The sequence below is a fragment of the Rhagoletis zephyria genome, unplaced genomic scaffold (assembly GCF_001687245.7).
Source record: "Rhagoletis zephyria isolate East Lansing unplaced genomic scaffold, Rhagoletis_zephyria_1.1 Rzeph_scaffold_01013, whole genome shotgun sequence".
In the NCBI taxonomy this organism is placed as follows: Eukaryota; Metazoa; Arthropoda; class Insecta; order Diptera; family Tephritidae; genus Rhagoletis; species Rhagoletis zephyria.
Genome location: NW_016158097.1, coordinates 57,238 through 70,215, shown reverse-complemented (window position 1 = coordinate 70,215; position 12,978 = coordinate 57,238). Strand labels below are relative to the sequence as shown.

Genomic DNA, 12,978 nt, shown 5'->3' with positions numbered 1-12,978 from the left:
TTACAGCTCAAGATGACAATTGTTCAAAGAAGAAACACCGTCGCAATCGCACAACATTCACAACATATCAGCTGCATGAATTGGAACGTGCATTTGAAAAGTCACACTACCCAGATGTTTATTCACGTGAGGAACTGGCCATGAAAGTCAATTTGCCGGAAGTTAGAGTACAGGTGAGTTTTATTTGGAATTTATATGAAATAAGTTCGTATATCGTAAAGAAGCGGCGCTAGGTCTCTTTTTTCTGCTTGGCGACCGCTGTAACATTCTGAAAGATTTTCTCCGAGCCAAATAAAGCACGTCAGTCGTTTCTATCTCGTACCAACTAATAAAGCCAATTGAAATAAAGGTATTTCTCTACAGTCGTCAGGCATAAATTTGTCTAACCATTATTGATGCATGCACTCCGTACTGAAATACATAGTTCAGCTAGCAGGCCATCAATTCCAGGAATTTGATTTTTTTTTCAGCCGCGAAATCGCTATTCGTACTTCGTCATAGTATGGGGGGTTGCACAACAATTCCGTCGTCATCTACTGAAGGCTCGGGTTCGTATTCTTTACTAATTTCAGTGCTGCTACCATTAAATGCGAGTGGTTCTTTCAGGGTCCCTAAAATTCAATTATTTCTTCGGCAGCGGTATGTAGTGAGTGGGAAATGTGGTTCCACTGGTCGCATATGTCTGTTTGTTTAAGAGTGCTCTCAGAGAACAGGTGCCGGATACGAGAGCCGGGTATATTTGCGTGTGCGTATCTTAGCTGCAAAAAATTCAGATCTTTGTCGATGCATGGTTCTCGGAGTGTACGTTAGTCTAAAAACCACTGACAACATACCTTTCGCCTTTCAGATATTGCCGAGCGCCTTAAAACATGTTCCGGTCGTACAGCATCCAATCTCTTCTTCATAAGTTAGTAATTTTTATGAAGTTTAAGAGAATACTTGGACTTGGAATGCCAGTCAGTTTTAGGTTTTGGAAAGTTAAAAGGAACAAGAACTGCCTCTACGATTAAAATTTAAAGATTGCATGACCGTAGAAATCTTTTTTGCCTGTAAAACTAAAGTTTGTTTTTGCAAGGACGGATAGACACTTCGTCTTTTTGAACACAGCTGTTTTTAACCAACTAAATCGCCCAGTTTTATAAAAGGTAACTACATAGTTATTTATGTGATTTTAGCTTTAACATGTGTCCATGTATGCACATTAAGATGGTTCCAAAATATCACCTCGCAGAAATCAACTTTTTGGAATTTTCAGAAATTTAGAAAATGGAGCCCCATATTTTTTTATAGCAATTCTACGAAATATGTGTGTATTTTCTCAAATACATAAAATACATACACAGAGAAAAAACGCGTTGTAATATTAAGAAAAATATTATGAATTCACTGAGGGGAATAACGCGTAGTAAAAATGATTTTATTTTTATTTTATTATCGTTTTAAAATGTTCGTATTTGAAAATAATACTTTGATACCACGCACGCGTGCTGTGGTATTGATTCCAACTCAACATTTGAGAGCTGGCTGTAGCTGAATGCGCAAGGTGCTTGCCACAATTTGTTAATTTCCAGAGGGTCAGGGTTCAAATCCCATTGCAGGCAGCATGGAAACTAAATTTTGTATTTTTTGTTTTATTTATCTTAATTATCAAAAAGCATCCGTGAAGTGCAAAATGCCCCATTTTAATAATAAAATTTATTTCTATTAGTGTACGTATATGGATAATTCAAATCTCGGCGGCACGGCTAAACAGTACTCGATATAAAAGTAAAAAATGCGGGCCTTCTTGTTTTCGATTTTCTTCAGTTATGGGTTGGTTGTGAAAAAGTAGACCACCCTAATGGACGTACATACGTACTTATGTATATGGGGCGTTCCATACCAAAGCGGACAGGGTTCACACTTAATGTGTTAATTTCTTTAAATTTTCTAGGGTTGATGCATAAACATAAATAATAAATAAATATTAAATTCGAGCTTGATTAATACATTTTTAGAAAAAAGTGCAAAAAGCATAAAGACTATTAAAAATTTAAGGCGGGTTTGCAATCGCTTAAAACTTAATATATTAAAATTTAAAGGCTACAAAACTGTATACTCTAAAAAATTCTAAAAACAATTTAAAAAATTTGTAAATTTGTAATGTACTCATTTTACTCAACTTCAGTGTAAAATAAATTCATAACTCAAATTATTGTAGAGTGCGTCCCATAATAAATATTGCGCAATACTCAGATCTACCATTGTGATTTTTTTCAATTTTTTTTTTTTGAGGTGGGATATTTTTAAAAACTAATTTTTTTTTTATCAAAAAATGTGTATGTGAAAAATTTGTCAACCAAAAATTTTTATTTTTTTATTTTTTTTCATAGAAAAATTTTCTGTGTTTTTCCTCGCCCCGTTCTCGAGATATCTGGAAAACTATTAAATCGATTTGTTATGGTTTTTGTGCTGTAAAGTTTTTAAAAATGTTTTAATCAAGCTCAAATTTCATATTTATTTATTATTTATGTTTATGCATCAACCCTAAAAATTTGAAACAAATCAAACACATGAAGTGTGTGCATGAACCCCGTCAGTTTTGGTATGAAACACAACATATACAAATTTTTAGTAATTTGTTCGAACATTTTATTTAGCCCACCAAATATCAGAAATCCGCAACATCAAACTAATAAAGGAATTCTTACTTGGTTTCACTAAAAGGAAATTTGCTAATTTCCGTTTGTAATTCATTTTAACGAAATACAAATTACAAACCTACGTGAAGAAAGTTTACGAGCAATGTTTATCCAATTAAGTTTTTTCGACAGTGATTTATGCTTCTTAAAAGCTTTGTGCAAGTTTTGTGGTTAAAAGGACAAGTCTCGTTTAATTTAAATGCCATTGGAAATTTATATAAACGTACATATGCACATATGTATATTGTAAATGTATATGTACATACCCGTACATGTACGAACATTTACTTCTTATGTCTACCCAAAATCCGGAATGGAATAAATATTCTGCATACTTCTTAATTTATGAAATAACAAGCACAGCCAAGCGCAACTGTAACAAAAATGCAGTTCTTATTTAAAATTTATGTCTCAATTGCCCACGACAGCTAGCCAATTGGCAAAGGGAACGTAGCATACAGACATATAAAATATTTGCTATTAGAGGTAAGCGAAGAAAGAGAATATTGCACGTAAGAAGTTAAATTGTAACCTCACAAATTGTCTTTCACAACACAACTCAACTTTTTAGACAAGAAACGTGAAATCGTGAGGTGCTGGAAGCGAATCCCTGCCAGTCCTGCGAATTTGAGCGGAATGATGAACTTGTTTGCGCTAACGGTGACAGTGGTAACCGACGACTGTCTACGGTGTTGCTTTCGTTGGTGGCAAAACCTCATAAATTCCATAGTGCAGAGTGCAACATAAAAAACACGCACGCAAAGCATTTCCCAGCTATTTATGCTTATAATTTTTTTGGGGGAAATCAAACAATAAACATATGTATGTAAATATGTATGTACGGTATCTATGTATGTGTGCATTTCGTGGTGGTAAGAAATGACAAACAAAATTTGCGTGGAAAATCTTCAATGCCCATAATGTAGATATACATAAATAACTAGGCAAGGACTCATGAGCTTTGGTACAGATATTTTGTTTGCATGTAGAATACCGTGAAAAGTTTTTTATAGGGACTATTTTGATTTTGATTAAATTACATTCTTCTTTAACCAGAAGCTCTAATACAGCGAAATCGGAGGACATAATATTACAAACAAAATTTGGTAAAGTGTTAAATTACAGTGGAAAACTTCGAAAAGGCAATAATTTTGAAAAGGAAATAATTTGAATGGTCGCCTCGGATATTTTGATTTTTTCCATGAAAGTTTAGTCGAAAGATGAAGCTGAAAAAATAAATTTTTCCTGACATGGATTTTTTGAAGGAGGTTGAAAGAACAAGTACACAGTTCGATTAGATTACATAAGTTAAGAGAAATAGAATAAACATGTCGATCTACATAAGTTCGAACTAAACCATAAAATGTACCCTATTGTGGTCTTTTTCTGAGGATGGCCGTTATAACGGGTGATTTTTTTGAGGTTAGGATTTTCATGCATTAGTATTTGACAGATCACGTGGGATTTCAGACATGGTGTCAAAGAGAAAGATGCTCAGTATGCTTTGANACCCGTTACATTGGATTTCGAATTTTTTTTATGTCTTGCTTAATGAAGTAAGCGGTGATGTGTGTACTAATTCTGACAAGAACTCAACGTGACTCAAACGTGACTACAGCTTTTTTTGTCTTTGAAGGTGGAGTTGACCTGGCACATTCCAGTTTGTCGACAAATTTCGATACTCTGATGTACTATATAGCTAATTTAATGAATTTCAAAAACATTAAGATGCGATAACATAAAAAAGCGATAACTGGACCCATTTCGATAAATTTCGATAACTCAGAAATGTATTCTCGGTATCGATTGATGACTCGATAAGCTTTGGATACCTCTATAAATTTTGATAACTCGGTTAATTTTTAAAGCTCCATATTTTGAGAAAGCTATCGACGAATTTCGATAACTAGTAACATTTTTGTAACACGATAAAATTCACTAAGCAGCGAAAAAATGCTAAACTTATATGACCCTGAAATAACGATAACTCGATTATTTCTAAAATTCTAAAAACTTCGAATCGATAAATCGAAAAATTTCAGTAAATCAATAAATCTCGATAACTCAATAAGGTAAAATATTTCGATGCGTTACGCATTACGATAGCTTGATAAATTTCGATAACTTGATAAATATTATTAACTTGACCAATTTCGATAACTATTTCTATAAAAATTTGTATAACTCGATAACTATTCCTAAAGTTCGACAACAAATTTTCTGTGTCTATCAATTTCGGCAACTCAATAAACATTTATTAATTTGAATAATTCGATACGATAGCTTAATAAACATGCATAACTCAATAAATTTCGATAACTATAAACTTCGATGATTCGATAAATTTCGGTAACTCGATAACTTCCAATAGCTTAATTTTGTTCGACTCAATTTATTTCGATCCTATCGAAAAAAGTTCAATAAATGTCCTTGCCCTTTCAGTTACCATATTTCTTATGTACTTCTCATTGCTTTTATTTTCGCCTTTATCTTCAATTTTGCCTTCACTTTTTTTTCGTAAACGTCATCATTTATTTATTTATCATCACATTTGTCTTTATTACAAGGTTTAATTTCCAATACGTATTAAAACAAAATGCGAAAACAAATCAATTTGAACAGGTTGCAACAACAACTATACACAAATACTGAAATTTAAATAAAAACGATTTGGCCGCAATTTTCAACCAATTATGAAACCGTAAAAGCTCTATTAAAATGAGGTTTGTCGTTGTTAGGGAAAGAGTAACCACTAATCCTCACCTTTCCAATATGCACCATTGCTCCACAGTTTTGGAATTCGCAGTGTCGAAGAAGATCAACTGGAAAATGGCTCTGGTCGCACGAAGGCGATTAAAAATTCAGTTCTCGCCATCTCGTTGACCACTTTTTTACTCGCAATTCTGCATTGGCCTGTCTTTCCCTGCCTATCGTTGAAGAGAATTACAATACTCCCTGAAAAGCTTGCAGATATCAGCCTATTGGAGGAGGCGTTTAAAATCATTTTCAGCACATCACAAAAATACTTACATACCTCTCAGCTTGAAAAATATTTTTTAACAATGAGAATTTTTCTCGAAATTCCTATCGGATGCTTTTTCTTGAGAATACTACCGTCAAATATTCGTAGCAACAACTTTTTTGAGGTTGCTACATCTTGAAAAAAAAAAAATTATTGTACATAGTAAGACACTCCAGAGCCGCAAGTTCTAACTATGCCACGCCCGTATGGTCTCCGACGAGAGGTAGGATGCAGTGGACACAGATATGCATTTCGGGCAGCCAAGAAATGCCGCCAGAATACCACATATATTGTGAGGCCCAAATGCTCGCAGTAAGGGAGCCAGATATCGTGCTCAGCCAGCAGTTCCTAGTAGAGTGCTACAGACGTGAGCACCCGAGCAGACACTTGCTCGAGACGGAGCCTCCATCCAGGCAAGTCAGAAGACATTCCAACGCTGCGTACAATAGCCAATGGACTCGGAATTGTACAGACTGATTACCAATGGCTCTCACAGGGACACTGGTACCATCTACTGCCACAGACTCCCGTCCTGCGAACGCAGTCATAAAACTTCAATCACGACCTGAGGACCATAGCGAAATTCAAGTACCGAAAGAGACCCGCGCAACTCTGGTCCAATTATGGTCTCGTTATTGTGGTCGTCTCAACTCCCATCTATCCAGACTCGACCAAATTAGTGTTCGGCATTCGAAATTGGTGACAGGTAATAAGGTCAATGGAAATAATGTCAATTGACTTTATTTCCCACCCTGGTGCGAAATAAAGTCAATTGACATTATTACCTTTTCAAAAGCGAAATAAAGTCAACAAAAATTTGGAAATAAAGTCATTGACGCTATTTCCTCATTCAAATGGAAATAGCGTCAACAATGCTTAAAGTATGTCGATTCATAGAAAAAAATGTTGTTCTTACAATAAACATTGCCCCGTAAGTGTTGTTTTTTAATAGAAGAAAAAGGCTTTTGCCAAATCCTCAGTGTTGTGATATTAATCCACACACAATCATGAACTACCACCAATTGATTCTATTAAAAAAAAATTTAAATTACGAATATGTAAAAACACGATGCGAAAAACTAAACGCCTGCGCACAGCTGGAATATGAGAAATATTTGAAGAAAGAGTGGAGAAATGATCCATAACTTGCAAAACATTTTTCGTTTCTACAAAAATAAAGCGAACACTATTAAATTGAAGAAACAGTACATGTCCAAAAACCCCGGAGCAGCACTGAAAGAATTCTGTGTTTTAAATTAGCATATTTTGAACGAATTCGGAATGTCTAAGGTGGAAAAGAACCCAACTTTTCTATAAGGAAACAATTATAAAAAAAGAATTTTCTTACACTGTATTTATGCCTCCGCCAGCAGTCATTTAAAAGCAGCTAAGGAGAACGACGACACTACTTATTAGATGGCACATTCAACGAGCCAATGTGCCAAAATGCGGGTATAAACAATTATTGATTATTTAATATCGGAACCGAGATCATATAAGTTAATTGATTGGTTTTCACACACTTTTGAAACACAAATTATATGCTTTTTTACTGCAGACAAGTTGTTGCCTCAAAACACAGCAGAAATCTTCCAATCAGGGCTGCCAACTCTCCTTAGTTATGAGGTGCCATATTGAGGATAAAAAAAGTGCCAAAATGTGCCAAATAGAAAAATAAAAGTGCCAAAAAAGGTGTAATTCCTTTTAATCATTCACATTTAGCAATAAAATAAAGCCACATTTTCAAAACAAAAGTGCAATGATAAAATAAGATAAACCAGTTGAAAAGCCTTTATAAATTAGAAAATTTTAGTTGAGAAAAAGAAGTGCACGCAAAGGATTTCACAAAACTGTATTGAAATGTTATTTTTTTTACAAAAGTGCCATTTTGGCATTTTGTGCCAAATTGAAAAATTAAGTGCCATTTGAAGTAAAATAGGAACAAATGGCACGGTTTGAGCCAAGTTTGCATCCCTGCTTCCAATAACTTACAAATATAAAAATGTGAAATATCGAGGGCTTGAATTCATTAATACCCTCTATCTGCAATTTGCACAAAAACTAATTTGTGATTTTAGAAACCATCTGGGACTTATTACCTGTCGTTATATAAGGTAACATTAATATCACTGATGACAGTTAAAGCTTAGGTGGATTTTTATATCAGAATCCCATCTTTGTGAAAAGTGTGCAGATAGGGGGTATTATTGAATATAAACCCTCGATGTTTAAAATATATAAAAATTTTATTTCAACGTATACAAAAAATAAATCTACCTGCGTTACAGCACGTTGTGAGAAGGGGAAGGGGGGGCCGGGGGGCCGCGGCGTAGCGTGACGTGGTGTGCGCGCCGGTCGCGCTGGGAACGCGAGCGCGACGCGCGCGGTGTGGCGCGCTGACGCGGGCCGCCGCGAAGCTAAGCAAATTTAATGTTTGAAAGAGAAATAACGTCAATTGATTTTATTTCGTTTTTAAAAAGGTAATAATGTCAATTGACTTTATTTCACACCAGGGTGGGAAATAAAGTCAATCGACCTTATTTCCGTTGATCTTATTACTTATCACCTTCGAAATTGCCAATAAAAGATGGTGAATGGGGGCCACCTGTCATATTGCGAAAACACTCTTGCCAGTCATAGACGCCCAACACATCAAGTCTCTACTTAATCTAAAGAATCAGGACATTCTCATATTGATGGAATTTTCACCCGGCATTGGCTGATTGGATTACACGCAGCAAGACAGAGCGCACCCAGAAACGACTGCAGCAGAAGCTGCATAGATGAATGGAAAGAAGAAACGAGAGAAGATCTCTGTCATTGCGCAGTTCTATCAAAATGGGGAGCCAAAGCTCTTGGCAAATATTTTCAAAGCGATTAATGTTGGAAGCCTATGCACTTTTTTGATAAGCACCAAGTGGTGCAAAGGGGGGGAGCGGGTATAAATGAGTATAAGTCAGTCCACATAGGACTGCCGCCCAACCCAACTAAACTTTTGAATAAGGTGTGACCAAACTAAGATCTCGTGTATAACTTCTGCAGAGACTCACCTAGGCATAGCCGTTCAATATGAAACAAAATAGGCTGGGCTAAAAATATCTGAAATCCATGTATCCGACGCCATATCCGATTAATAGGTAGTCCACCACACGGGACTTAAACTTTAATGCTCATGAAAGTATTGCCTAGAGACGATGAAATACATATATCGGTCAAGAAGCATACGTCTCTCGACAGCCCAGTATTTTCAATCAGAAAGAATAAAAAAAACTTTACATTATTTGCACTTCATTAAAAAAAATCCCCAAAAAAATTATACAATGTTACGAATGCAGTCGACTTAACTACCATCAAAGTCGTATTTGAACAAAAGCAGAAACAATTTTTTCACATTTTTCGCCTGAAGACAATTTGAAAAGTCCCGAACACCGCCCACCCGCGCAGCGAATATCAAATTTCGTGATTTGACAAATCATTTTTATTGACTAAACATTACACCAACAACAAACATGCACCAACAGCACTGCATTTATATGTACATATAAATAAAAATTGTCACCACACCAACAAAACGCGCCTCAATAAAAATGTCGCCTCACTTGGCGCAGCTAAAAGTTTAACGCCACCCAATGTGCCAACCCAACCACTGTGTGCCACATCACAGTAGAGACGCAGTTAGTTTGTAAATTTTTTAACCACTTTGCGTTCTTCACTTCGTACAAGTATCCACTTCGTCCTCGTCGCACGCACACACACATCGATAAGTCAAAGCAAACGAGTGAAATGACTGTGGTAATAAGCCAGAATCATACAAAAATTGCATTTGATATGACTGCGCGCGCGCGCCTATATTTGGTAGAAGGGAGTGTTGGGTGTTTCTTGGAACATTGTGGATTTATGTGCAATTGTACCAACTCGTCGAAGGGTTCTTGGGCGAACCTGCAAATTTTGTGACTGCGAGCATTTTCTGTCGTGAATTGAAATTTCATTTGAAATTTCATCACGTGCACAATTGGTTTATCAGCAGTTATAGATGGCGCTTTATGGCGTTCGTCCCTTATGTGTCACTTTGTCAAATTGACACGAATTCAAATTGTGTCAAATACCAAGATGCGCGCACCCCTATCCGAAATGAAATGCAGCGGAGACGACGGCGCGGGCAGCGACAGCGGCAACGGCCCAGGCAATCACAATAAGCACTAACACACTAACAACTACAGTCAAGTGAGTTCCCCGTGATGGTGAACGAGCACAGCAAGCGCGCCACCGCCCCCTACCCCCCTTTTGAGGCCACAAATAAACTTGTAAAATACTAAAATCATTTTTGCGGTTAAATGGAGGGCAACACATGCATGCATGGCCCTGCAGCACTGCTAGGTGTTGGGGGGCGGCGGAAGCGATTTCATGTCGTTTAGGCATTTTGCTTGCAGTTGCCTGGTTAAATTGCTTTGGTTTTGGGGTTTGGGTTTTCTGACTGGTTTAGATGGAAATTTGTTTTGATTAAGTTTTGTTTTTTTTTTCAGTGTCCTCTACCCACATTTCCCCTCCTAATTTAGATATACATATACAGTCAGCGTCAAAAATATAAATACCCTGACGTTTTGACGATTTTTATTATTATTTTTTCCAGACCAATTTTTCTTTATTTTTTTATAGAAATAATATAGATAGTTCAATCAACAGAAAAAAACAATCAAAATCAAATTTTTTAATTTCATATAGAACTCGAGGAAAATTCAAGAAATATATACAAATGTTCATCAAAATTTTCAACTTTTCAATTTCGTTTCGTAGGAAAATTTAAGGTATGCAGCTTTGTAGCCCATTAAATTTTAGTGCAAGTTTCAAGTCTCTAAAAATTACTGTTGAATTTTGAGATTTTTTTTTTTGGCAAGTGTTTGTCGCATTAAGGAAAAAAATGCGCACGCCCTCCACAAAAAGAAATCTCGAAAATCAAAGGTAATTTTTAGAGACTTGAAACTTGCATTTTATTGCACTCAAATTTTTCTAAGAAATGGAATTGAAAAGTTAAAAATTTTGATGAACATTTTTTTTGTTACTTTTGAATTTTCCCTGCAGGTTCTGCTGGTCCTTGCTTTTCCATGGACAATATTTTTATAAAATTTAAGAAAAATTTTGTATGGAAAATATAAATAACGATGCGTCATGGTATTCATATTTTTGACGCTGACTGTATGTATGTATGGGCATATACTATTCTTCGCACAACGCCATCGTTCATTTCCTTATTTGCAAAATCAAATGTATAACTTTTTTATACTCGTAGCACACACATACATACAATACTATTCGTTTCCATTCTCATATCGATGCTAACATTCGTATTTATGTATATTTGTGATATATTTTTTGTGATTGTTGCCTTTTCTTTATACATACATATGTATTTGTATTTATTTATTTTGTTGCAATTGAGTGCCTCTGATTGTCGTTTCGTTAGTTGGTTTATTCCTTTTGTAATAGAATTGTTAAATGTTAGTTTAAAAAGTTTGATTGGGTTTTTTGTTGCGGTAAATTGCATTTCAATGAGTTGTTAGTCCCCTTTTGCCATTTCACTTTGACAATAGTTTGTAATCTAAATTTAAATGCTCACATTTCGAATTGTAAGAGCCAATTTATAAGACTTTCTACAGGGTGGGCCAAATAAGACCTACCAATTTCGAGCAGCAGGTCCATAGTTTTCCTAGCAGTACGCGCAGTCGCTCCATCTTGTTGGAACCACAAATTAGGATGCTGCTCTGCCGTTGGCCGCAAAAAGTTGTCAATCATTGTTCCGTAAGAAGCCCGGCGTGTCATCTTCATTCTCGAAGAAATATGGGCCGATAACTTTTTCGTCCATAACACCGCACCAAACAGTGCATCTGGATGGGTGTAGCTGGTGCTGGTGTGTTTCCCTTGTATTTTCAGAGCCCCACAATCTACAATTTTGCTTGTTGACATAACCATTTAAATGGAAATGCGCCACACCCGACATCAAAACATTAACTAAAAAATCAATTTATGTAGCTAATTGTGTAAAACGAATAGCGTATTGTAGTCGTTGTTGATGGTCTTGCTGTAAGTATTCATTATGATTTTCCAAGAGATTAACTATAACATGCAGAAAGAAAATTACAATAATATTAAAAAATAAAGAAGTTATAGTTTAACATTGGTAGGTCGTATTTGGCCCACCCTGTAGTTACTGCAAAATTTTAAAAATATTGCAACTGCAATGGGTATAAAACCAAATTAGTGAGTGTAGATAAAGGTCAGTTCAGTAGACATAGAAATATAAATACTTGGACGTCTCTATTTGAAATTTATACGGTACTTTTTGTCCGAAAGATAATTTCCCTTTCCTGCTAAATTAAACACAAAACACCGACCAGCATGGTCAGAAGTTAAGACTGAAACCCATACACCCTAAGAGCGGCGCGTGGTCCAGTAGACCCCATATTTTCTATCCTACCATCATTTTATTGTGGGACAAATTAGCCTGTACAATTTGTATGGAAAATTTTACCCGATGAAATTCGTCCGTTTTGCGTGAATCAACCCTTCAAAATTTGTTTATCAAAAATTTAAATGAGCCCTCAGAGATCTCAAGCAATATATTAGACAAAATATCACTAAGTTAACCCATCATTAGAAAAAAAGCTTACCTACCCTAATGTATAGGAACTCTACTTAAAATGTGCTGCTTAGGAGGTCGATGGCTGATCAGAAGATCGCCTTATCTCGGCTACCAGTTTGCAAACGCTCTATCTCAGAAAACGGTTTAGAAGGTTCAAAAACGACCTATCTCCGCTGCCGATATATTGAATTTATAAATAGGGCGTTTTCGGACCGGAATTCGAGATAGGACTTCCACTTAGTCGACGAGATGATGCTAAGCTGAAGCTTATCGTTGTTAGTATTGGGCACTCATTTTACGTAAATCTAGTTTTCATTACATCCTCTTTAATATATTAAGCACACTGCAAAACAACCCACAGACGCTCAATTCTCAAGGCTAAGTTCACATTTCTTGAGAAAAGGCTGGTATTGAGGAAAATGTTCTCAATCGTGTTACGAGCCAAACGCAAAAAAAATTTTCTCAGAAAATATATGTACCTTAGACTGGGTCGGTCCCCATACAAAAAAAAAAGTTGCTAATGTCCGCCCCTAAATTTAAAGATTATGTTGAGAGGGTTCTGGAAAAATTTATTTTTTTTTTTTTTAACCCTCCGAAATACAGCCGAAATGGTTTTTTCGTTGTAACTTGGTTATTTG

General features: G+C 35.8%; 1 protein-coding gene across 2 annotated transcripts in view; it reads left to right on the top strand.

The window, feature by feature from the left end:
• The window catches only part of Rx (Retinal homeobox domain-containing protein Rx), a 140,424-nt gene that overhangs the window by 92,630 nt on the left and 34,816 nt on the right, over positions 1-12,978 (top strand). For both annotated transcript variants that reach the window (XM_017615413.1, XM_017615412.1), the window contains exon 4: positions 7-173. In XM_017615413.1, coding sequence (XP_017470902.1) covers positions 7-173 — 167 coding nt within the window. The remainder of the gene's footprint in view (positions 1-6; positions 174-12,978) is intronic.